Source organism: Empidonax traillii, unplaced genomic scaffold (assembly GCF_003031625.1).
Source record: "Empidonax traillii isolate 1590-97213 ecotype Southwest subspecies unplaced genomic scaffold, ASM303162v1 scaffold441:size580623, whole genome shotgun sequence".
Classification (NCBI taxonomy): domain Eukaryota; kingdom Metazoa; phylum Chordata; class Aves; order Passeriformes; family Tyrannidae; genus Empidonax; species Empidonax traillii.
In genome coordinates, this window is record NW_020955634.1 from 352,208 (window position 1) to 379,599 (window position 27,392).

Below are 27,392 nucleotides of genomic sequence, written 5' to 3' on the forward strand. Positions count from 1 at the left end.
CTGCTTGAAAGCTTCAAACCACATTTATTGTAAATTCATGGAAAAACCAGAAGAAACCACAGGCTGTTAAACTATTACATCTCAGTGTGAAGAACTTGCCAAGTGATGTGCAATCAGATATTGACAAGAATATCTAAATAAGCAGCAATTTCTCAATAGAAATCTTGTTAAATAAAAAAGAAAATTATTTCCATATTTACAGATTACAAGGCAAATGGATCCTTAAAGCATTATTTTGTTTTTAGTGGGTTTATTTCTTTGAAATAAAAGGGAAATGGCTTGAACCTAAGAGAGTACTTCGGAAGCAGCTTGCTAGACAGTCTGTGTTACCACCAATGAAAGGACAAGAAACCTCCCCTCAGTCACCGCAGGGTTCTGCTTCTTCTGTCATCCAGGCTTTCACCGAAGGGCTTCTGGTACCTCCACCTATGAAACAGGGGTGGGAAGGGTGTTCACTACATTTGCTGTACAAGCTGGATGGCAACATTCCTACCAGACATACGCTCCCAAGAGCCCTGTGCTATCCACCATCTCCCAAGAGAGAACCTGGGAAAGTACCCCACTTCCACAGTTGGAGAGAAATCAGTGTGCTGAGAAAAGCCTAATCAGGGGGAAGCCTCCTCCCAATTACTTTATTATGCTCACATTTCTAAGAATTTTCATTTATTAAATATATGTGCTAAAATTAACTGAGCCTGTGCTATTTTTGGGCCACAATCAGTTACTGAAATAGGATCTCTTACTTACCCGCCTTAATTGCTTTAGGCTGCTTGCCCGGATCGCTTCCATAAGGTTGTCATGGAGAGACCTTTGTGGGGTGGATGGACGGGTGGAGGGTCGTGAACCTTCCTCTGATTTTCTGTCTGAGACTGATTTTAGAGAATCTTTAATTTCTTTCAATATGTTGTTCTCATGTTTTCTGCTTTTTTTGCCTTTTTTCTTTTTCTGTCCATTATGTAAGTCTTTTTTTGCACTTTCTTGCTGTTTGATGACTTCAGCTATATTCCTGGTTGGTGCCTTCTTCTCTGGAATAACTGGGGGAGGAGGAGGTGGGGGTGGGGGTGGTGGGGGAGGGGGAGGTGCAGGAGCTGAAGGTTGACTTTTCACTGGAGGTGCTTTCTTAGGGAGCTTTGGAGAAGACCATGGGGAGCTCCTAGGTGACACATAAGGTGAGGACCGAGGTGTCCCCTTCTGCAAGACTCTGGCCTTTGGATTGATGGCTCCATCACAGCCTGACTCTTGTTGCCGCTGCTCCTGCATACGCTTTTGCCTTTGTTTATCCATATTTCTTGTCAGGATACTTGTCATGCTCATTCTTGGGCCAGCAAGGTCAAAGTGGTACCCCAGCTTGACCAGAGTGGTGTTCTCTTTCAGCAGCTTAACTATGTCCATTTCCACCTGGCTGCCCATGATGTGCCTTTGATTGTGGAACCGCAGTTCTGTTAGAACCTTGTTATTCTGCAGAGCTCTCATGATGGCCAGCACGCCTTTGCCTGTGATAAAATTTGACTCGATATTCAGACTAGTTATATGCTGATTTACCTTTAACATACCAGCAATAGCTATTGCCACGTTGTCGTCAGCATGGGTGTTAGCCAAGCTGAATGACTTAACCACTGTGTTGTCCCTCAGGGCTTGGGAAAACTGTATAAGCATCTGTGAAGTGATGTTTTCGATGTTGTTCAGGTTGACCTCTGTGGTGTCAGGGTCATTGCTCCTAACTTTTTCCAAAGCATCCTCAATAACTGTTGGATTTCCACAAGGGTGAATGGCACTGCTTTTTAAGCTCTGACTATCATTGTCTTTTCCATCATGGCCATTAAGTAAGTTTTCACTGTCCTTTGAGCCATTACACTTTTTGCGTCTGATGTGGTCAGAATTCCTGCCATTCTCAGGTCTTTCGCCACCTGCAGCATTTTGCTCTTCCTCATTCTCATCATCACTCTCATCTTCATCTTCCTTCTCCTCTTCTTCTTCATCATCCTCTTCAGTATATGCCTCCTCAGACACTTCGCTATTGCTTTCTGTGAAACATTCTTCTTGCAGCTCTTCTGAATTATCTTCTTCTTGCTCAGAATCCTGAACAGGAATGTAGGTGTGGGTGTTAAACATGATTGAAATAACATAGCTACTGACTTTTAGCATAAAAACAACTATATTGAAACTATATATTAATACCGAAACCTAAAAATAAATCCACAGAGATTTCTGTTAGGAGAATAGAAAATGCTGCAGCACCTAACACCTTTTTAACATTACTTCTTTCAAATTCAGTAGAAAATGTTTAGCATAAATTGCAATCATTTTACCAACGTCAGTGATTCTGCCAGGAGAAAACTTGATACAAGATATTACAACACGGACATACTTCATGTTTTCTGTGTTGGCATGTCTGCAAGGGGATATAATTTGTACCCTTGCCAGCAGTAACACAAGACAACAATTTCAGAATGAACATGAGCAACAAGCTTCTTCATTTCATGAGGATTAGACATCTGTGTCAATGCTCAAGCTCCCTTGCATATGTTAGTACATCTAAAAATGTTAAAGATTGCCATGATTTAATATAGAAATAGTGTCTGCATGTGCAAGCATGTATACCAACATGCAACACAATACAGAATTACAGGAGTCATGTAAAAAGTACTCTGGATACACTGCATGGACTTAGAAACTATTCATGAAGAAAGGATTCAGATGCATTTCCACAGGAAACATGGAATGCAAGGTAACATATTCAGAACCCCCAAATTTCTTCATGTTTACCAAGAGCTCAGTCTGTTCTCACTGGCAGCTGTTGCAGGTCAGCTGCCATAATCATTATAATTCATTGTCTAAAGAGTAAATAGATTCTTTTTCTGAAACATAAGGTTATTTTAGTGTGTTTGGTGGGTACCAGGAAGGCAAATTTGGAACTGCATCTTAAAGCTCTGCCTGGTGCCCTTAGCAGTTATGGTGGCAAAAGAGAATTCTCTGCACTGGAGCAGGAGAAAGTCTTTTCCCCAGGAAAGCTTCAGTCTCTACCTGGAAGACTCCAGTAGTGCTGCAGGGATCTGTGGGCCATGACTGATCTATGTGTCACAGTCTACAACCAACCTTTTGCCCCAAAAGATCTCCCACATCATATTTTGCCTACTAGACAAGCCATGGCTTATGCCTTTTTATTTACTACTGTAAATGTTCATAAAATTTTGGATGAAATATAATTGCTCTGTATGCATTATGTCAGCAACATTCACGAGGTTCAGTGGGTTTTTTTTAGTCTTTGTAAAATACTAGAGGGTATTTTCCAAAGTAAATAAACTCTGCAGAGACACAGCAATTGTGTTTCTGGAAAAAACTATCAGGACAGCCTATTTTTAGACAACCTGTGTAGTTTTAGGTTTGCTTAACTATCTAGCTCTGAAAACACAGGGAAAGGTTAAAATAACAGTAGTGACAGATTGTACTGTACTGTTTCACAATCTTAAGCAGAGTTCTGTGTTGGGACACATGCAAAACAGATGCTAATTGTAATGTTTGCAGAACGGTGACTCGTAATGAAACAGGACATTGAGCTGTTCCCGCCTGATGTTCCTGATCATTCAGCACCTGGGGGGCTTGCAGAGTCCCATCACATGGACCTGCACATAGAGGTCTTGCAGGATCCAGCCCCATTGCTTCTCCTGTGGATCATGTCCAGGAAGGCCCCTATGCGGAGAGATTGAGAGATACTGTTCTATACCTATACCTAATATACCTATAGGTTTATTATTGGGATTAAGATTTATATCTGTAGTTTCTATATATGTGTAGAATTTTAAAATCTGAAAACACCAGGTATCCAGGAATCTATCTTCATGGCTTTGCTTTTCTCTCTCTATGAATATATACTACAGTCTTCAACACAGCTGCAGATGAGCAGAAGGTGGTGCCCCTAAATGCACTGCTAATATGTTTGATGTCGCTGCATTAATAAAAAAAATACTTGGGTTTGGGTTTTTGGGCTTTTTTTGACAGGCATTTCTGGGGCCAGAGAGGGAATTTAGTTTCCTGTCATATACATTGCCTGGTGTCACAGCAATCCGCACAATAATTTTAAAATCGATTACTCTTCTCTTTGCAGATCCATAGAGATGTATTCTATTACTGTGGCAGCACTGCAGTACAGGACTGCTGGAGGCAGCCGGCAGGGCTTCACCTTACATTGTAGCAGTAATTTCATGAAAATTTAGGACTAAGGTAGTCAATGCAGAAGTAAATATCTCTGGAGGACAAGTTATTCCCCCTAAAAGGCTATCTGCAGCTTGTTTGCCTTCTGGAGCAGCTGATCTCTCACCACTAACTATAGAAGGAGCACAAATAACCATCTTAGATAAAGGTGTCTAACTTCCAGACAGTTGAAAGCAAGAAGAAAATGGCTTTTGAGGAGCTTTTTTACTGCCTTCAGTGAAGAGAACCTTTGTGCCCTCTGTTTTAGCATGTCAACATTTTCTTATTTAAGGATGCATTTAGGAAGTTTCTTCTTAGATCAAAAAGTATAGACGCTTTTGCCAGCACTTTAAAGTTTAGCCATAACCCATCATTAATGCTGTATAAACATGGGGGGGGGAGGGGGGGGGAAAGAAAGATCCTGCCGTTATATAAGACACAGAACTAGACCTGTTCAGAAGGTTTTTTGGAACTGCCCAGGTTTCGAGTTCCAGGCTCAGCTGGAAATAAACATTAATCTTGCCATTGCCTCCCTAGGACTTGACAAACAGGGAGTGAAGTCAACGACTGCAAGCTGATACTAATGGTCTGATGACAGCTACTGGTCTGTGCACTTGCCTGCAAAGACATTATACCATCATTCACAAGCAGGAGAATACATATGTAAAAACATCCTGGATATTGCAGGGTATTTTAATCCATCTGACATTTCTCTAGAAGGATATTTTAGCTAATGTATAGATTGCAATTATTTCTTTGCAAATGAACCAAATTTCTGAATCAAGGCTGTTAGAGGTTCTCAGTCCTGTTTTGCTTACTTTTCCTTTGTTGCATTATTTTCTATTTAAACATAAGAAAACATGTCCCTATAAACAGTCAGAGCTTGGTATGAAGCAGCACTTAAAAATTCCCATGTCCCCAAATGGAGCCATTGTGAAAACAGAAGTTGCTTTTTGACCGAGTTCAGTCTCACAAGTACTTCTAGCAAGGATCGAGGGGTGCCAACAGGGACATCAGCTGAGACAGAGTGCTCATTGCTTGCCAAGACTGAGCCCTTCACTCCTGCCCAGCTGTAATGTTCCTTTCAAGTTCAGGGACTGGCTTTTATTATTAACTTTTTTATTTTGAGGGATGAGTTGCCTAACAAACACTATTGGCTGTTTTTTTGGGAATACAGTTAAATGGTTCAGCTGATCACTCTACCCCAGGCCACTTTTTAAGTAATGTAACCCTCTGACAACAGTTGCCAGAAGACTCCCAAGCTGTGCCAAGGCTCCTCATTAGGGACAAAGCAACACAAGCTGCTGACTGCAACGCAGCTTCCTTCCAGTGAGCACAAAGCCTGGTGTCTGCTTACTAAACTTCTGACATAACAATGTATTCAAAATTATCTTCCTGACGTGCTTCTGAGCAGCCAGTACTAATTGTTTTTTAAGAAAAGTAAAAAGCACTTTCCGTAGTTTTTTTAAAAAATCAAATGCTTTCCAAAAGCCCATATTGCTATCTATCAATAATTTTTAACATGCTCTTTAATTTTTTTCCTATTTTAATCACTAATGATAGTTTCTATGGCACTTTCTTCTGTTTTGAACAGAGCATTTAAGGTATCTCCTGCAAGAGCAAAAGCTCTCCAAGCTAACACACAGAGCTCTAGCAGGCACAGAAGCCTGGCTAACAATGTTCTTAAAAATGCTACAAGAGACTGAAAGGAAATTAAATCAGTCGGTGAGATCATGCCAGTGAAGAATAACCCCAAATATTTATAGGAAATAGCAAATGCCTTGGCATCTTACCTTGTCACATGCACCCAGTCTCTCTTTTTCTAAGAGTTTTTTGGTCTCCCTCTCCCAATAGGCCATCAGCGCTTCCCTGCTGAAAGTCCCTGTCGGTGTTTTCTCCGTCAGGCTTTTCTGCCGTTGCCCCACTGGAAGGTTACGGTCAGGCTCTATGTCCTCCAGCTCCCGCTCCAGCTCCTTCAGCTCCTCTTCAGTGAGAGAAGCGAGGAGCTCATCTTCATCAATGTCTTCATATTTACTGAGCTCTCTTCTGTAGCCAAAGGTAGACATGGTCCTGCTTGGTCAGGCTGGTACAAAGCTGAAGTGACCAGGCATTCAAGAAGGCTGAAGCAAGCGAGCAAGCTGTGTCTCGTGTGGTCAGCAACTGTTTCCCTGCATAGCAGAGGCACCCTTTTAAGAGTAATCATCAGGGGCTTACGACAATGCACGAAGGGATGAAAGCATGCTCTGTTTTAAGCATCAGACGTCAGCTAGACATCTGAACAGCAAGAATGTCCCAACACTAGTGTTTGCAGGTCCCTTAAAGAGGGGGATTATTGACACACTGGCCATGGCCATATTTAGAGCAGGCAGCCAGTGGGAGAATACCAATCTCGCAGACGGGGGGGCAGCAGCAAATAAAACTCCGGGCGCACTTACACCAATGTTGTGTCCAAATTGTGGGAGGGAAAGAACAATGAAAATCTATTTAATCCTGAGCTGTCACAGGGGCTGGAAATAAAACACCCTTGCCATTGTTCAGCGGACTTCCTCTTGCTTTCACGGTTTTCTAGTGGAACCATGCTGTTATCTCGCCAAGGTGTTTGCAAGCGGTTGGGATCGGTGGAAAGGCAGCTGAGGGGAGGAGGTCAGCCTGCCAGCACCTGTGGGGAGCACTGTTCTCATAATGTCACATTATGCCTATAACAAATCACTGAAATATTTATTAATTCCCTTATTTTTTCTAGGATGATCAGAGGGGGAATCAGCTTGGCTTGTCCATTTGGAGTTCCCGAGAGATTTTTTTTTCATGCAGAGAATTACACTCTGCTGGGAAGAATGAGTAGAATCCCCCAAAACTTTAGGGAGAACAAGCTCTGGGTGGGCAGCAGGGCTCTGCCTTCATCATTTCTGACAGTCCAAGCAACTGAAGGCCTCTAGTGGTTATTCTATTAATGGCTATTACTTGCTGCCACTGACTGGTGTCCAGCTGGAGAGTGCCCTTCATTTCTTTATTCTGCATGCCTATCACATATCACAGCATTTCTGTTAAGAGATGATACATTATTATGATACTAGTTTTATGGACAGGTATGTTCCTCTGTAAGAAACTACAGAAAAAAAAAGGTTAAACTTTGCATTGTTTCTTATTTTTCTCTATTATTAGTGAATGATGGTGAACTAGAAAAGTTTTCTGAAATGTGAAGGACAGCAATATCTGCAAACCTGTGTTGTGAGAGAGAGAGAGAGAGAGGGAAGAGAGAAGGACAGAGGGAAGGTTGGTTTTGATGCAGAGAAGTAGGAACACATCTATAACAACATATATCAACCTAGTGCATTCTAGACAGTCAAACTACTATTTAATGGAAATGTGAAAATAATTGAAGTACTGTTCTTGTCCAACTTAATATTTTTTTGATTAGTATGGATTGGACGCCTGAACTGATGTATGGTGTTTAGCCAAACTGCTAACTTAGCTTTATCATTGTGCACATTGCTTTACTGACAATGGAGAAAGGAGAATGAGCTTGGTTTTCATAAAGATTTGATAAAGAAATTATATTTTTACTTTGATCATCTGTTTATATTATTGTCATGCAGTTATCTTGCTCAAGAATTGGGATGGAAGCTCATAAGCTTGGTCTTCTCTGACACACAAAATACATTAATAAAGCAGACTGAGGAATATCGTACATCTTAAAATAAAATAAATATCTGCAGTTCATTTATATTGACCAAATCTTTGGATTAAATAAAAAGGAGGAAGAGGCTTGGCTTACTGAGCTAAGAGCATGACCTTGACAGTATAAGACACAGTGATGCACCAACTGTGTATATACAAGTCAGTGGGTCAGTAGAAGTTCTGCTCACTGTTTCAGCTGCATCTACAGAATGAAGCCTGGGCCAAATTCTGTAAAACATGAACAGGCAGGAAAAAATAGCAAGTACCTTTTTAATTTTAGTGTTGCATCACCAGTGTCTCTGGATAGAGGTGATGTTGTATATAACAGCACTCCAAGCGTTTTTATTTCTTCTGTATATCTAGGACAAAGGTTCACATTGTTATCATTGGAGTTAGCCAGAGAAGCAGCACAACAAAATTATCTTTCTGGGGTGTGTTTTTGCAGACAACATTTTGTTGTACACACTTCTTGTGATGGAGTTGGTTAGGAAATTTGCGCTGAACAGAGTTTCTGTGGGAAAATCCTGATTGAAACTGAAATGCTTTTAGAAATACACTATATTTTATTAGTTCAATGTTGATATGTACAACACTGACATGTACAATATTAAAGGCAAAAAGATGATGTTAAAAATGAAATTTATTCAAATACACTGTTTCACAACAAATTCTGAGCTTCCTGCTTTTTCTGCTTTCTCAGAGACAACAGAATTTGTAAGTCTCCAAATTTTCCTGGGCTAAAATAGAAAGTAAAAACATACAGATACCTGAATTGTCTATGTGAAGTTTGCTATGTACAAATCAAATTTTCCAAACTCAAAGGAAGTTGAAAAAGCAACATGCATTACTCCCTTCTAAAATAATATTCCAAATGAAGATTTAACAGCATGCATATTACTTTCAATGCTACTCCTTGCTGAGGCAAGGAATCAACACTAGTGGTGCTGTTTTTCTACACATAAAATGTTAGTGATGTCCATTTTAGCCATGATATAATGTAAAGATGTTACTTAACATGGATGAGGTATTTTCTTGTACATCTACCCTGAAGTCGGGGGAAACTGGCACAGTTAGGTGAGGTTATGAGTGGTTTGTGTCCTTTCTTGATCTTATACATCACTCATGGTAATTTAGTACTCATTCTTTACAAGGGAATAGCTAAGGGTGAAAACCCATAATCCCTCTCCAGGACAATTTTAATAAAAGTAACAAGACTGTAGCACATGGCCAATTACACACACAAAAAAGATGCTAAGACTAAGTACTCACAGATCAGAAAATGCAGGAATAGTATTTGTTCTTTCCTGCTGACGAGCACTGAACACTAATTCCATAGTTCTGTCATCATATACCTTTATCCTAGACCCATGAGTACCTAGAACCTTTACTCTTTCAGTGCATGGGAGAGATCGTACAAATTAAAAGCTATTCAGCATTTTGTTTTTTCCCTGTTCTTCAGCATAATAAGACTATCAATGTCTTTAATTATCTAGTGGTCATTTCAGGGGACATGAAGGTGTTACTACCTTTGTGAGGAAGAAGAATAGAGGTACAGACACCTTAAGACTGAAAGTATTCACTAATTTGGAGTTTAGGATTCCCTTTCTGGCAGTATTTGGCATTATGTAAGCATAGCAACTGGTCAGGGCTCAGTTCCTGTGGCCCATTAGCTATAGCTGAAGCTTCCCACCACAGCAACACTTCAGATCACAGGTTCCAACTTCCAAAAGGAACTCTTGCAGCAAAGACAGCAGTGATTGTGTTTTCCTGTTATTAGCATTCTTGCCTGAAACATTTGGTTCCCATTTCACAGTATCCTTTCTCAGGAGCTATATATGTTCAGATTTCTGTAATGTTCTCTGTAAAAAAAAGGCAAAAAAATAGCTGTCTGAGCATCCTGTTATGTGTCCCAGGCTGTGCTCTCGAGAACACCATCATAAACAGTATAGGAAGAGACCTTGTGCTAGTGAGGTGGCACTGTGGACTTCCTTCCATCACAGAAGGCAGGAGAGCAGAGTGTGAACCATATCTAGTACAGGAGGGCAGGTTTACACTGACTTCATTGATCACTGTTTAGGATGAATCCTCCAACTGGATATTATGAAACCTTTCTTCATGGAAGAGGTTGTCAAGTATTAAGACAGGCAGCCCAGGGAATTGGTTGAGTCAGCATCCCTGGAGGTATTTAAAAGACATGAAGATATGGCACTTAGGGACGTGGTTTAGATGTGATCTTGGCAGTGTTAGGTTAACATTTGGACTTGATGACCTAAGAGGTCTTTTCCAACCTAAATTATTCTATGATTCCATGACTTGATGACATGCTCTACCACCCTCTAACAGAAGATCCAACCTCTCTTCCCTAATGCCCTGTTGAAATCCTGTATGCAGGAAGTAAACACCAATAGGCCGCGAAAACTCATCACTCAATCAATGGAATTATTAAAAGGTTTGTTCCCTGTAGGACCTGAGCTAATGAGTGAAAATGAGAACTGGAAGTGCCCATTTTATAGGAGCAGGATTCACTCTGTCATTGTATATCTTGGCACCCAGGTTCCTGGCTTTGAGTGGAATAGAGCCTACTCAGCAGCAGCTAGATTGCAGACAATCTTCCCTAACTTGGGTAGCCTATTTTCTTGGTTTTAAAAGAGGAAACCCTTCTAAGTGTCCTTTTTGCCTTTCCAAGCAATTAACTATTTCAAGCAGCAGCCAGGAGGACTTTGTTCTGCTTCTCACATTTCCACACTTGGGGCACACTGTCACAATTGCTGAAAGGACATGAGCAACCCGTGGCAGGTGGTGCTTGCTCCCCTGCATTACAAAGCCCATAGTTTAATGTTTATTTCCATTTGGATGAGTGCAGGGAAAACTACAGGCAAGCAAAAAGAGATCTTGTCCTCAGGCATGGGACAGTAGCTATTTCAGTCATGGCTCCTGAGGACAGCCTGTCAGACAGATACATTGGCTCATACTAAGCTCAGTCCCACACTGCAGGAACAGGTCCAATTGCCATAGAGCACATTAAAAACAATGCACCACAGCACAGCTGGGCTTTCCCCATCTCTCCTGCTGTCCTTCTGTACTGCTGCTTGCCCCCACCTCCCCCTGCAGCATTTGCACCCCTCACTGCACATAACAGCTCCTTCACTCCTGCTGTCCACTCACGCAGAACATGAGGCAGCAGCCCCCAAGCTCTCCCACCTCCCCCTCTGGTGCCTTGAGCTGCTACACTGCCTTCTCTGTAACTGGCCCTGCAGGTCCCCCCTGCCTGGCCTTCCTGAACAGCCCCCACTGTTCTCACCCACTTCCACAGCCTGTTTGCTAGCCTGTCCTTCCTTCCCCTCCTTGCATGTCCCCTCTGTCCTGCCACTGTGTTCCTCACTGCCTGCCTTCCCCCTCTCACCTATAGCAATTTCCATCTATCTATTTATCTCTGTCTCAATTTTTGTATGCTGCTTGTATACGCCCAGGTTGAATGCATCATTCAAACCATCCTGTAGATACACAGGGTCAGGCAGCCTGTCCAGTACACACGACTGCGAGGTAGACTGATGGGACAAGCTGCTTCTCTTTCCCCTGGGAGACTCACATAACTTGTCAAAATCGTGCACACAGTACTGTGCCTGAAAAGGATGTGTCATCACCTCCATTTAACAGTGGTATCAGCAGAGCAAATGGAATGAAGCATGCACTGAAGGCATTTGAAGGAACAATTTTTCAGCTGCTTTTCTCCATGCCAGATGATTCTGTTGTCCAGTCCATCTCTCCTGGTGATGCCGTAAACATGGAGTCACACAGAAGAAAAAGATCTTTCTCTTCATCCCTGATGGGGAAACAGAAAGTGGGGTAAGTGTAAAGATGACCCTGATTCAAAATCAGTCCTTGCTTGGAAATCAGATTCAGCATCCTAGTTCAAATATGGATTTTTGTCACAGATCCCCTACAACACCCCCCAGGCTACTGGGAGGGCAGATTCTAGGTCTAGATTGCAGTTTAACAACTCAGATCATCACAAACAGTGATCAGCTTTCACTCAAAAACATGTGCATGTGGGCTGCCCTATTGCTCAGATTAGTTTTGAAAACAGCTTTCTCAACAGTTGCTGGGGGCATAAATATACACTATACACCAACAAGCCATGGGGCAACCTCTAATCTGATGTATTTTGCTGACGGGGGTGTTGGGGTTACCTTACTCATCAAGACAGAAAAATCATAGCAAGTGAAGAAATGAATGGGCTCTGTTAGTGCTGCTGAGTGAGAAGAGAGTAAGGGTGCATCTTGGAAGTGGAGTTGAGGTCGACCTGCCTGCAGGGAAGCACTGGAGGGGAAAATTACTCTAGGTGAAAGCAAGCACATTTCTGGACTAAAAATTTCCTCAACCTTTAATTAAAAGAAGGACAACTCACTGCTCACATTGCAGAGGCACCCTTTGTGCATGGATCCTGAAGGTTTATTTTATTATACAAAGAGTCACGCAGCTGGGTGCCAAAGGTGCAGCAGACTCGGGATTTATTGCTCCTTTTGTGTACCTGAATCACATTTAAATTTGGAAGGCAAGGGGGAAAAATAAATCTTATTGAATAGATGTCATTCCCATTCCCAGTTTTCTTTCCTTCCTACACAGCCAATACTTTTTAATCATCTTGTGTCAGTACAATGTCATGTTCTGTAATAACAGCATGAGATGAACCTGCGTGTCTTTGACAGCACAAAGTATTCCTGCCAGGGTTTTGCCCAAAGCAAGTGCTTCTCCACATCTCTGCAGACTGGCCACTTCCTCATTTCTGCCACACCAAAAAGATAAACTGCTTTGTACACAGTAATGGTCTTAATGCTCTTGCTTTCATATAGCTGCTCTTATTCCTCAGGAAGAATCTCAGTGTGCTTTACAAACGTTGCCAACAGATTTACAATCTATATATAGAAATCATTTCACTTGCTACTGATGTACAGACATAGGGTGATCACAGCAGCTGTTTGGAATTACATCGTGATATTGCTCAAGGGGTTCAGACAGGAAGTAGAGGCCACTGTGTTGCAAAGAAAGTAGTAGAGAAACTGCTCTGTGCACAAAAAATGTGAGTTTTGGAAGTGCAAGTGCAGTGGGATGCTGTTTTGGCATCTGCAGTTAGCCTATTATTTCAAAAAAAAAAAGCATAATGAACTAGGTAAAATCTGCCAGTGTAACCACTTTATTATTTGTGGTGGTATTTGCAAATACACTGTAATTTGCACGTGCAGGTCAGGCAATTATTAAACTATAAGTGATTATAAAAGCACATGGATTTCATCCTTTGTTCATGCCTTACTCCCAGACAGTTCTCCCATGTAACTTAGCCAAACCTATGGTTTGTCACTTAGATTAAAAAAATCGCTGTTTGTTTATACACAGAGATCAAGACAGGTGTTTACCTCAATATTTAGCATTTCCTTGTGTATGTGTTTATGAAGATTTTCTTTTAAAAGGAGATGCCAGTGATATAAACAAGTGATTTACTTTATAGGAAACTAAATACAAGCAGCAGTACTAACAGTAAATTCTCTACTGTCTTTAATTATGCCTTTTTCTATTTTTTTTTTTTTAAGTCTATACTAATGAAAATGGGAATTCTGGGCACTATATCTACTATACACAGAATATGTGGGCAAAAGGCAATGGTTTTGCCCAATCAAATGCAGAGATTTCTACTAGAAATTTTAATTTTTAAAATTAAATGTAAACATGTTTTATATGTCACCAGAGGTACACTGTTATATCAGTCTTATGATTACCAAACATTCATAAATATATTTTTATAGCTTTTCAGAACCACAGAACACAAGTTCCTTGAGGAATATTTCTCCTGATCCAAGTACCTCTTTTGCTGGTGTGAGTGACACTTAAGGGATAGAAAATTATTCCCATTGCAATATATATCTTTAAATATTTATACAGCAATTTGGTGCATTCTTCCATGCACTTCTTTCAGATGCAGAATTTATCCTGGTAAAGGGTAGGGTTGGATTTCTTTGAAGTTGTTCAACGCATTTAGAAACAGATGGTGTATTTTTGAGCTAAGATCTTTATCTATAGGGCACAGAAGTGGACGCTGAAGGACAGACACCTTGAGTGGTAAGGTGCCATTTTTAATTACTACAAGCCGAAACAAAAAACTTCCCCTAGAAAGGTCGGGGGTGTGGGGGGAAAGCACAATAGGAATGTTAATGCTGTAAATCACTTTGTTTGAAACTACTTTTCTTGATACAATTTTCCTGAGCAGAGGTCTATCAGTCCTAAGGCTCACGTGAAATAAAAAAGTAGGGGGAAGTCTTTAAAAGGATTGATTTAGCAGGCAGATCATGGCAATGGCAGAGTACACCAGGCGGGCAAAGCTGGTTACACAGAAGACACTGAGGTGAGGGCAAGAAGCTGTTGATTAGGTGCATATTAAATCACAGAATCATAGACTTGTTAAGGTTGGAAAAGACCTTTAAGATCATCAAGTCCAATCCATTAACCCAGCACCACTATCATGTTCACCATTAAACCGTGTCCTCATGTGCCATATCCACATGTTTTCTAAACACTTCCAGGGATGGTAACTCCACCACTTCCCTGGGCAGCCTGTCCCAATGCTTTACAATGCCTTCCATGAAAATTTTTTCATCATATCCAGTCTAGACCTCTGGCAGCACAACTTGAGGCCATTTCCTCTTGCCCTGTCACTTGTTACCTGGGAGAAGAGGCCAATCCCCACTTTGCTACAACTCCTTTTAGGCAGCTGTAGAGAGCACTAAGGACACCTCCCCTGAGCTTTCTTTCATCTGGGCTAAACAACCCCAGCTCGCTCAGCTGCTCCTCATAAGACTTGTGCTCCAGCCCTTGGGAGTGAAAGAAAAGTAAGACCTATTCTACAGAGATAAATTACCATGAATTTATGTCATGTTTCTCCTTGCAAACCAGAGCCAAACAGCTGGATATTTTAGAAGGTGCTTTTTTTTTATGCCTCAAGTAAGGATCAGAAAAAAATCCCTTTGCCTACCTCACGGCAGATGCAAAAGAGCTTGTGACTTTGTGACTCTGTTCTTCCATGTGTGACTTTTGTACTAATGGCAGTAGTCTGAGAAACTGCACCTCAGGCACTAAGAGCCTGTGCCAGAACACAGACTGCTGCAGTGAAACAGTAAAACTGCTGCCCACTCCTTCACCACGAGCCTCATCACCTTGGTACCCAGACCAGGCTCTGCCATGCAGCTGCCAAAATTTGATGGTAGCCACTGCACAGAGTTTTATGAATAACTCACAAGACACTGTGACCCCTACAGTGAATAGCTGGTCGTATACAGGACTCATGGCTGTGGTTTGGTCCTTCCTTCCCTGAGCTGTGAAAACATGCACAGCTACAAAGTCCATCCCGTGGGTGCTGCAAAGGCTGATGTAACCACTGTTGAATGTCTGGCTCCTTGGAGAGCTCATCCGTTCTGCTGCAGCTGCTTGTGTCAGATTCTATGAGAAACAGAGACCAAATGATACCTCTGATTTCAAACATTGTCCTCAAATCGTTAGGAGTCCCTGCCCCTAAGCATGCCTGAATCGATGCCAGAGCATTTAATTACTTCTAGACAACATTACCCTGCAGCGGGTGGGGGGAGTGGGGGGGGCATGCCATGGAATTGGGTTGCTGTGGAACACCCTGTGAGACACACCCGAATAGCAGAGAAAATTAAATTCCAGTGTTGCAAGGGTTCAATCACAGTCTAAGCAGGGAAAATAAAAAGGTTTTTTTCCCTACCGATTTATTTTTCCAGCTGGGGCTGATGCCTTTGCCTCTTTTTGCACAATCACCAGTTCTGGTCCAGTTACATTTCTTGCTCCTACCACCACATACTCAAGTACATAAAAGTAGTATTCAGGGGCTGCAAAATATGGGAGTCAAAAGACCCGTGTTCAGTTCCTAGCAGTACCATAAACATGACCTGGGAAAAACAGTTCCCTTTCCCTGACTTTCTCACCTCATATTCCACTTAAAATATAAGTCTTGCTTCTCCTACCTCCATTCATAGACACCTTGAAAACGTGAAAAACACTTTCTCATAATGCTGTACTTCCTTTAGCATGTGGGGTGAAGGGAGGGAGGACCGGGGGAAGTCTTCAATAAATTAACAGATTCAACAGTGAATGACAGAAAAGCTTAAAACCAGGATTAGGCCACCTTCTATTTCAAAACAACAAAAAGGGCCCAGATGTACTGATAAAAAGATAAGCACGACAATACCATGTCTTTTTACCTTACCTAATGATATTCAAAAGACTAGTCCATGGTATTTTAAACACTTGGGGTAATGTTCAGTCCTAGATCTGAATGCTTTGATGCTGCAGGCAATGTAACTAGGACCTGAGGAGTATATAAAGTCCTAAATATAAACCTTTGCCCGTGGACTAAAATTACTAGTGGAATTTGGCTCTAGCCACAGAAAGGGTTTAAAATCTCCTGTCTAAAGCCCTATTTGATCATGTGTCCTTTGCTGGTTGCAGTACACTGTATCAAATACACGATTACCCAGATTCTTGCATTGTGGTCACTGCATTCATCTAAATTACCACAACTATCATTAAGCCCATATTTCTGTTTAGAAATTGCCACACAGAAATATCAGTTTACAGGTTATGAAGCACACACACATTTAGCCTGGTATGTCCAGGATGTATTGGCCAGTGAATCCTTGACTTGGAGTCAGCTGTGTTGGGTCCACTGGGCTCTCTGTGCTCAGGCCATGCCTGCAGTCACCAATCACCCGGGGCATCCTTCTGTCAGGGGCCAGGCCCAGATGCCAGATACCTGGAAATTTTTTACAAGTGACCAAGTTATTCTTTTTCATCCTGGTCAAAATTTCTGGCAAAAAAACAGAGGATATGTCTTGGAAAGCCATCTGAATAGTAGCCCTTCTGAGAGCACAAGGAGGAATTAAGATTTCTGTTCAACCTCCTATATGTCCCAGACCAGTAATTTTCTCTCCTTGCATTTGCTCCAGTAAATCTGTTGTGATGAGGGATGGACGCACAAAGGACTGATATAGCTGCCTTTGGAAGTGGAATTTACATCTCTGACTCAGAAGTTAGTAAGTTTTATATGATAATGACATCCAGCAAATAAGGAGAAGTTCTGAAGAACAGGGAGAGCCAGTGTAGGGAGCAGGGCAGAAGCATACTGTAGCTGACCTTTGGGTTGTGTGAATGTGTGTATGTGTGTGATAACCAGCATATCTCTTAAGTAACAGGTTGCCGAGAGAAACTGTGGCTGCCCCATCCCTAGAACTGTTCAAGGCCAGGTTGGACAGGGCTTTGAAAAAGCTGGTCTAGTGAAAGGAGTCCCTGGCCATGGTAGGGTGGCTGGAATTAGATGATCTTTAAAGTCCCTTCCAACTAAAACACTTGATGATGTTGTGTTTAGCCAAACTGACTATGCCCTATGTAATCCCATCTACCAATTGTAATATTTTCTTACTTAGAGGGTTTGGATTCTTTTTTCTTTCCTCAAGATGGAAGGGATGGTAGAATAAAGGGAGTAACTGCAATAAATTTTTAATTAAATAGTCTTTAAATTTATTCTATTAGATTTTTTTTTCTAGATGTGCAGAAGAATACTTTGAAGTGTACCTCAGCATCACTGAGAGTGTTGTTTAGTGTGGTCAATAAAGAAGTGATCTGCCAAAACTCTGAAGGAACCATTATTAAAATTACAGTATTTCTCAACCAAGGGGATATGCTACTTGATTTACTGGTTTGATTGCCCATCACAATCTACTCTTTCTTTAAAAGAGCCTACTTAAAGTCCCTCAAATTTTGCCAAGCCTTGAATCATGCACACATAGCAGCTGTACCCAGGAGCTAACAGTTGGCAAAAATAGCTTTGAAGTGTTTAAAGAATTTTTTATAGGAGTATAATATTCAAAGTACAAAATGTGCTATATTTCAGAGTAGTTACATGACAGAAATGTGCATTTAGTGATTTTTTTTTCAGCTAAATTAGACATTTATTTTCTGTTACAATTAAACTAATGTCACTAACTGAGAGCAGCATATTTCTCATCTTCATTTGGAAGTCTATAATGAAAATTCTTCTTTATTCATCTGAATATATTAATTATGATGAATTATAATTTATTCATCTGAATTCCCATTTAGAATGTACTGTTCTACATAATTATTACAATATCCATAATCTGATTTAGCCTGTATTTGGATAGCACAATATTGTGTTAAAACATGAGTTTTAACAATTTAATTTTGAAAAGAAATTTGTTCCCATAGAAGAACTACTAACAACAAATAACAGAATGTTGTGAAGGTATATGAAACATCAAACAGTTCTTCAGTTCATAAAAAAAAAATTAGAAAGCAGTCAAATTACAGGCTGTATACAGTTATTTTTAAAAACTATTCTAAATACATCCCTTTTCCATACAGATAATATTTTTTATATAGAATTAAGTTCTTGAGAACTGGTGGAAGTGGAAACTTCTTCATGGATGACAGTTTCTGGAGCCTCTTTAACCCCATGAGTTTACATATTTTCAGATGACACAGAAGTTTCAAAAAGAAAGGATTATCTAAAGAAGTAAGAGAAAAATGGTAGAAAAATCAATGCCATTGACAATGATTTTAAGCCAGTTCACAATCTCAAAACACACTTTAATAAAATTAACATGAAAATCCATTACCTTGAGGCATTATTATTTTGTTACTTCTGAATAAAATACCACTCAATTTCAGAATTGTGGTGACACACAATACCCATATTAAACAAACTTCTGTTAGATATCTGCTCACTATTATTGTCTCCCTTTTGGATATATGCACACTGATAAACAATCTCTCCTTTCCCTCCATGCACCTTTTAAAACTCGCACGTTGAGGACAGCCACGGCACTTTCTATTTCTGCTGTATCAATAAGGCAGCAGGACCAGACTTTACCATGCTTGGGCCTGCTGAGTATGCTAAACAAATACTTCTGCTACTGATATCAGTCAAAGGGTTCACTTAACTTGGCCTTCCTGAACGTAAAAAAACCTTGCACCATACTTGAAACAGCAGCAGTGTAGACTACCAAATTCTTTGGATGTCTCTGTGACACTTACAAAAAAAAGTTCCTCTGCACGCCAATGCAAAATACTGAAGCAAAAATTAAATACAGAGTACCAGTTTTGAACCTAAATATGTTTTTTACCAGCTGATCTTAAATCAAGTTCTAGTTAAAATTATTTAAAACATCAAATGAAATCAATGTGTGCAAAGAGAACATTTAGTACATTCCCCAACACATTTTTTTAAGTTAAGGTGGGTGAAATCTATCTCTGGTGCCACCAATGGTGGAAGATTCAATATTAAAGCTCAGTAGAAATAGTCAATTACAGCATTAATAATGGCAACTCTAGATTGTCTACTGTGTAAATCAAAGTAAGGAAATTATGCTACACATTATGATTGCACACTCATTGTCACCATGTACCACCCTGAACATAAGGGGATCTAAAATATGCCTTATGATAATCCTTGAATGATTAAAAGACTTGAGAGATCAAGAGAGCAAAAAGAAGGATGGAAGTGTGAGCAATATTTCTCAATAAAAAACCATTGTGCCCTATAGCTGTGCAATGACTAGTGTTATGTCATTTAATAAGGAGTTTGATAAGTAACTCAGTGGCCCTGCTTAACTAAAAAGGCTTCCCATACAACAGTGACATTCCTAGACTCAGGATCATTTAGGTTGGAAAAGACCTCTAATATCAAGTCCCACCATTAACATTACACTGACAAGTCCACCACTAAATCATGTCCCTGAATTCCTTATGAGAATAATTTGCACCAGCTGTACATTTGCCATACTCCAGTCCAATTAACTAATTTATGACCAGTGGTAATGGGTAAAGATCATCTCAATGTAAGGAAGGGATGACAGGCACAGCGTGGTTCTTAGCTAGTACGTATTTGGACTGCTAAAACACTTTGGATGAATGTGAGCTGACATAAGCAATTTAAGTTTCCTATAATAAATCACAACATTATGAACTGGAAGTTATTTACACAATCTGATGTATTCCGTCCATTCTTCCTATGTTTCTAGGAAAAACTCAATTCTTGTGCATGAAGGAACATAATCCATGCAATCTATAAAAACACAAACCACTTTTCCTGCTAAATGTTTCAATCAAGGAGCAACAGTAAACTCACAGAACTGAAAGAGACAACACATCAAGTCATAATTTCAAAATCTGTGCAGAAGAATGCCAAAAAAATACATTTTAAAGCAATTACACAAGATAATTTAAACAAAGTTTTAGCAATGACCTTCAACAGTCATAAAGTGATGCCTAGGAATGTTACTTAAAAAGCCATTTTCTTCAATTTGTAACCTTTATGAACCCTTAATTAATGCAAACAGGCCTGAATAAAAAAAAAAAAATTAAAATATTGCTGCAATTTTTGTCACTGTTTTGTTCAATAGAGATATTTCGCTGGAAACATATCTACTCCATTAGTTAGGAAAGAAACAGAAATTCCAGAATCCTGCCTCATGATTTCTTCAATCTTCTTTCCTAAATCTCTTATAAGCCACTTTATGTATGGGAAGCAGTCTGGCCTCATTATGCACATTACCACTTCCTCCATATTCTAAAAGAAGGGCTATGCAGTCTGGATTACCTTCTCCAGCTACTTTAAACAGTACTGATGCACAATCATCTGTTAAGGCCTGGACATCTCCACACTGAAGGAGGATACAGAACCTACATCCAAAGTGGTTTGGAAATCATCATATGGCAAAGCCACAGTACTTCGTCTTCATTTTCAGATGTATTTAAGTTAAACCTTTACTAAAACAAGAAATATTTCCTGTGGCAAATTTAAAACTCAAAGGCAAAAGAAGAGGTGTACAGATATAAGCACAAGTGCTCACCTGACTGTGGTCTGCTTTGACCTGAAGTGTTATAACTGAGGACATTCAAGCTGGCATATTTCAAAAATAATTCATTTAATTAATTAATAGCAATATAATTCTGTTCATGGAAGGAAAGACAGAAGGCAGGGACAGATACAAGGTGGGAAGAAGGAAGGGAAGGAGGGAGGGAAGGGAATAAAGAGAAATATAGAAGGGCAAGAAGGGCATAGTCTCTCCTTGACTGAGCCACCCTTCTCACATGCACTATGGAAACTTATAAGAATCACTCCAGTCTAGCAGGAATGCTCATCTGTGCTTCCTTTCCTTCTGAGAACCCAAATCTCCTCATTTATGACTCCTCTTTCTTTTCCATGATCACCCTGAAACACCTGAGCAGCCAGGCAAGATGTATGCCAGTGCAGAGGTGTATTTCTCTTTTCCTGACTACATACCTTTATGCTTAATATGCTCCAGCAACTCACAGTGACCATATTCATCAGCAACAGCTAATGGTGTTACTCAATATTCACCCTTAATGTTCACATTTCCACCATTCTTCAGAAGATTAACAATGTCTTTGTATCTCTGTTTGCATCTTCATGCATTGCTGACCAACGTTTCATGCACAGTTGGTAGATGGTACAGTTGTATTTAATCAGAGTGGATACCATTTCAAAAGAGCCCCTTCTTGTAGCTAAAAATATAATTACATTTTCAAGTATTGTCTTGAAAGTTAAAGACATCTAATAAATGTAGAAAAGCTTTTCCATGTGTTCCATTATAAGGAATTTAAAAAACTTCCCAGACCTAGAAATCTGGGAATGCAATATTTGTTAAATAAATAGTAATGTCAGCTGCTTGGGAAATCAAGGTACACCAACACGATTTCAAAACTGTCACTTTGGGGCATGGAAGGCAAAAGCAGCAATACTTCGAGAAAACAGAAGCAGGTGTGTCACAAGGAAAACAATTAAAATAACATAATATTAAAATATGGCCCTTACTTCTAAAGTTGTTGCAAACATTACAGTGTCCCTAGAAAATTCCACCTCTGACTTTCTTTTTCACCTGGTAGCTCTAATCCTAGTGTCTACACAGTGGTTGTTCTCAACCAAAGTACAGTTGAGATCTGTCATACTTAAAGGCCATGTTCCATAGTTTTGAGGTTCCATGGTTTTAATGGATAAGTACACCTGCATATTATTTACATATAAAAGGATGATGCTAAGTAAGAGTCTAATTTTACTTTTAAACTAACCTTTGGAATAGAAGATATCTCCACTGACTGGTGGAGCAGCTGAGGGAGATCAGCATCATAGGGTTAGAAAATTTAACTTTTGTGAATGTCCCATTGCATAAGAAGGTTTTTAAGAGTCAACAGTCTTCATAATCATCTGCAATTGCTTTGAAGTACAGTATTACCAAATGTACCTGAAAGCCCAGATCATCCCACTAGATACTTCTTCAGCATTTACCTTTCTACTACAGACTCCTCTAATCTGTTTTAAAATTAAAAGGAGTAAATAAATCATAAGCATCATCTATTAAGTGGTGTTAAGCACTTGATCCTCTGTTTCACTGAAACTAAGATTGAAATGCATGATGCACAACAATACCTACATCCAACTGTCAGTGCTAAGTGACAGAAAAACATAAAAAATAAAAAGCATCACAGAAACAATACATAGCTGAGAGACCTCACTTTCAGGAGTTTGTATAGAGAAATACTTAGGAAACTAAATTGTCATTATAATGGGAAAGGCCTTTTTCATCAGTACTGGCTAACTCTTCACAGGATTCATTAAAAGCAATGGCTGAAAACAGCTTAAGTTTCACAGATCTACAATCATCGAAAAGAACTGAAGCAATGTAAAGCAGGGTATTGCAGAAGAACCCCTTACAGATGTCTCAGGGCCTCAAAATGGTAATATGGTAATAGCATCTGATGAGAGTTAATAAAAATTCAGATAACTGAATATATTAATACTGATAATTGTATTATATATTGCCTTTTCTCATATTAATTTCACAGATTGATTCTCTTCAGAAGCATTAAGATACTTGACATTTAACAGAAGCTGGAAGTTAATAAGCTAAATTATTAATGAATAGTAAAGCTCATTTATTTTAGATTGTGGTATTACTTAGAAATGCACTTGAAGCTTGTTTTCAGCACAAGAGGTGAGGGAAATGAGATGAGAGGTTTTTAAAAATACCTGCCTACTGCTGAACAAATCATCTGATAAAACAAAAATCTCCACAGACCACCAGATCTACAGAAAAAAGTGTATTCCAGTTAAAACAGTGGCTTATTCTTGTACTGTTCTTGTACCTTAAGATGTTTAAACAGGTCCAGGTTGGTAAAGGTCTTATAGTATCTGAAGATACAGAGAAAGTACCTTGAACAAAAAGTAGGTCCCATATTCTTAGAAGCAGTTCAGCAATCACCTAAAACAGAAGCAGCATGTTTAAGATGAGCTTGGTGATCACCTGAAGTATGATGAGTGCTGAACTGAACACCAGGGACATTTCACCAGGTGCTGGGCATTTAGTTTATCTAAAAAGATGACCAGCATCTAAACCATGCAAGCCAAGGGGAGGACGGGGGTGAGTACATAACAGAGAGAAAGCAGTGCCATTCACATTGCTTAAACCCAGAGAGAGGAGGCAATTACCAGTAAGTGGACTTTCTCCTCCTTAATTTGTGGCATTGGGATAAATACTGTTTTCCAGTAGCATTCACACATTTTCCACAAAGCCACCTTTTGCTGCCAAGGTTAATGCTGTTTCTCCATTGCATGTTTTGTATTCCAACATTGTTTCATAAAAAGTAAGAAAGTGAAAAAAAAAAAAAAAGACAAAATTAAAGCTCAAGGCCGTTAACACACATATAAATGAGAAATCCTTAAACACTAAGTCTATGAAAAGCACCTGTTAACCTAGCTAGTATTTCCAAACACACTGAATATTACATAGCAATTTTTGCTATGTTGGTTTCTGAACAAAATGTTAAAAATGGTCCAAGTTATTTGCTGATATAATTTGATGCAACTTTTCCAAAACCAGAAAATTTGACTGAACATTTAAACAACATAAGCAAGATGCTCCTTGGAGGACTTGATCATAATTTTTTTAGTAAAAAATTCTAGCCTGTTGTTGTGCTTATTGCTCTACGTTTCTTTGCTATTCTCCTTACCTTATGGGATATTTTTACCTTACTTGCCATCTAAACCGGCTGCAAGTATTTGCAGAATTGGCCAAGCTGCAGCCTTGTGCAGTGGAAATCATCCTCTTTGATCAGTTTCCTCCAAAGCACAGATCAGGTGTGTTCTTGAAGCCCAAACACTTGACCTTAAAAACTCCAACAGATAAACAAAATGCAGTAGAAAAAAAATAATATACTAAAAGCTCATATTTGCAAAAGGACTATTTTATTTCAGGGTTTTTACCTTGCTTCACGAATGTTACCATTTTCCTATTTTCCTCACTACGTGGTACATTAAAATGGTCTCATTGTGTCTCATTAATTATCACTTTTAATGATACTCAATATGTAAAAAAAATCCCAAACAAACCACAAACACAAATATAGCTTTATCTCTATACTGCCAAGGCATGGCCTATCAAAAAATACAAAGAACTTTGCAGTCTCTGCACTGCTTCTGCAGTCATGCAGTTTAATGGACATTCACGGGTATTGGGTACACAAGCCCGGGTAATGGTCAAGCCATGTCAGCTATTATTTCCAAGGTGTGAGAGTCATTGAAACGCTCAGTGGATTAGTAACAGAGTATGTCAAACCTTTTAACTATAGTCATCAATTTAAATTCAGTCTGCTCGTACCACTAACTTTAACTGTGGCTTATGTTCTCTATGCTTTTTACTAGTGATATCACACCAACTGACTGTCTTGCTAGCAAGTTCTGACTAACTGGAAGGTCAGGAATGTTGCTCTTTACAAAACCTTCTAGGTTTTTGAAGTGTAAAATGTAGTTTTATCTATGGTAAAAGATACTCAAGGAAAAAACCTTAAGTTAATGTATGTCTAGCTGTACCTACCTAGGTTTTTCCAGGTGAGCTTTGAGTTTTGACGGTTTCTCTGTTTGATTCAATCTTAGTGGCTTAACATATTTGTCCTTTAATCAGACTGAGGACACTAGATGTTAATTTATTTTTTTTTATTAAATTTTAAACTACAACTCCCACAGTTTGTGCAGTCGTGTGCTGTATCTACCACACTGAACACTTATCATCAGAGTGCTGCACAAATATTGAACAATTATACTAAGCGCCTGTTGTATGTTTTTCACAGAATCATCATCATAGTGCATTCTAGTCATTCTGCAAAGAGAGAAGGAACATTGGAAAAGTTATTTGGAGGACATTTTCTGAAAATTATTTTCAAGGGAATGTATTAATCAGCTTTCTTTTTAATTTCTACATTGCTCTCGTAAGCAGTAAGTCAATCAAAGTACCATAGCCAATGTTATAATCCCATCCCCAAATACTTTACTACTTAGTATATTACGATAAAGCTTACAAACCAAAATTAAATTAGTAAGGGCTTACAGTCAGATTGACTCAGAAACTCTTGGATTCAAATTCCCACATAATACAGTTTCCCACCTCTTTCAGTATGTACTGGAACAATGGTCTGATTTTTAACTGCAAGGAAGGAAATCTGAAGGAAAGTAAAAAAAAAAGTGCACTTCAATCTCATTTTCTCTGAAGGAAAAAATACACAACTTTGGTCTTGAGTGCCATCTCTGAACACACACACACACAAAGGAGTCCATGAATAAAGTGATAGTCACAGAAACGTTTTTATTTTGGGGCTTAGAAGAACAGAGATTGATGATGTTCATAAGAGACAATGCTTTCCTAAAAGGTTCTCTTTTCCTTCCTATTATGTCTGTAATCAAGGCTGCAGCATAACAGTCCAAAAGAAGATTTAACATGTAAGTTAGACTGATGAACTGGCCATCACAATGCGGACACACCACTCTCCCTCATCTCTTGTGGGCTATGTGCTCTATTGACGGGCAGGAGAATTCTCAGTCAAGGTTTTTGTATGTATTTATCCTCTCATTTTCATAAGCACTTTTCTAATTGTGATGGTACATTAAAGCTTTCGTCATTTAACCCACAAATACACACTGTTCTGAAGACTCACAAACCCTTTAGACAGCAAAGATAAAATCTCTCATGGACTAGTAGGTTTAGGAGTATATCTCAATAAACATACCTACAACCTCAGCCTGCCATTAGCTAAAAGGAAAGTACATTTTAGAATTCATTAACGTTTCATTGGCAGCTAAGAGGTGTTCCCAATGAAATTGAATAAGATAACATTATTAATAAGATAATTTATTAAGGAAAAATTTGTAAAATTCATAATCTCATTTCCTCTGAAACAGCTTTGCGGCAAACAGAAGTTACCTTCCCCTTCTTCACACCTTTCATTTTGAAAGTTCTATATTTGAAGACTTTATGCCATTGATGAAATTTCTGAAGAATCTTTTCAGTGAGTCATGACCACCCGATTGGATTCACATGGATGGACCTTCATGCCCTGCAAGCTTTACTGAAGTTGCTGTGCTTAGGAGAACTGAGACTGACAATTATTATATTGCAGCCTATCATATTATATTTACCCTAGAGCCTGAAGCAAAAAGGCCCCCGAAGACTTCTACAGGCCTTAGATCAGAGCCTCACATTGCAAACTATCTGAAAATAAGTCTATTTTAGTACATTACAGTATCTTTATAATGCTGTTCACATATGGTTTAGTCCTATGAGATGATCACTACCCTCCAACACCAGTGATTGCAAGAACAGTTAAGAGCACTAAACATTATAGCTGCCTAGTAAGAAAATCAATTTATTTTCAGAAAAAATTTATTGCCTTTCTACCACCCCTTTCTCTCCAAAAGATAAAAGGAATAAATCAGTTCAGAGGCCATCATAGAAACTTTTCTCTGGTCATATAATTTCCATACCCACGTGGCAGCTATCTCCTGCTTTGCTATACTCTCCTGACTGATTATGTCACAGGTAACACAAAGATCTTCTTGAATACAGACTTAACCAGTAAGGTCTCAGAGGAGCAGTGTTTCAGAATAGTTGTGTGTACTGTTTTCAAATTATCGCACAAAAAATAACATATTATAAAATAAGAAAGTCAGTAACATAGCAAGGGACTGTGACAGGGTAGAGTGAGCGTAAGTGAAACAGCTCAGCACAGCACAAGTGCTGGACACATTGCCAGGGGTCTATACGTGCTTTCAGAGCCTGATTTGCTATATCACTGCTGATAATACACTGTGCTGAGGTGACAAGGTCTGAGTGAAGTGTGGATGTTCTACATGGATCACAGGGGAACACAACAGCATGGCTGGTACACTGAGCAGCAGCAGAGACATCCCTGCTATGTTACATGGCAATAAAAAGGCTAAATAGCTCAGCAGCGAAATTTTCTTCCATTTACCCTTGGCTGTTTATCAATTGCTAGACCCACACACTAGATCACTGGAAACAACTGCAAATGCTACTCTAAATGAGTTTTACTTTTTATATTACCAAGAATATTTTCCTTAAACAGCA

The 27,392-nt window shown here is 39.4% G+C and overlaps 2 protein-coding genes across 6 annotated transcripts; both read right to left on the bottom strand.

The window, feature by feature from the left end:
* On the bottom strand, positions 1-26,157 carry LMOD2 (leiomodin 2). 5 transcript variants are annotated; one of them, XM_027894729.1, is made up of 7 exons: positions 25,359-26,157; positions 11,514-11,692; positions 9,827-10,044; positions 6,627-6,887; positions 5,985-6,237; positions 748-2,079; positions 1-426 (listed from the first exon to the last, which is right to left on the bottom strand). In XM_027894729.1, exons 4-7 carry the CDS (start codon positions 6,767-6,769, stop codon positions 400-402), a joined length of 1,755 nt encoding a protein of 584 aa, XP_027750530.1. In that variant the 5' UTR covers positions 6,770-6,887; positions 9,827-10,044; positions 11,514-11,692; positions 25,359-26,157; the 3' UTR covers positions 1-399. The 5 variants fall into 5 exon arrangements, with proteins under 5 accessions (XP_027750530.1, XP_027750531.1, XP_027750533.1 ...); XM_027894730.1 differs by lacking the exon at positions 9,827-10,044; XM_027894732.1 differs by lacking the exons at positions 9,827-10,044; positions 11,514-11,692; positions 25,359-26,157 and adding an exon at positions 8,136-8,474.
* Positions 18,017-26,252, bottom strand: ASB15 (ankyrin repeat and SOCS box containing 15). Its single transcript, XM_027894736.1, is given in 8 exon segments — positions 18,017-18,461; positions 19,937-20,087; positions 20,454-20,637; positions 21,238-21,385; positions 21,388-21,483; positions 23,465-23,620; positions 24,013-24,148; positions 26,229-26,252. Coding segments are annotated over 8 exon segments (1,068 nt in total). The 3' UTR covers positions 18,017-18,288.
* Positions 26,253-27,392: the final 1,140 nt, after the last annotated feature.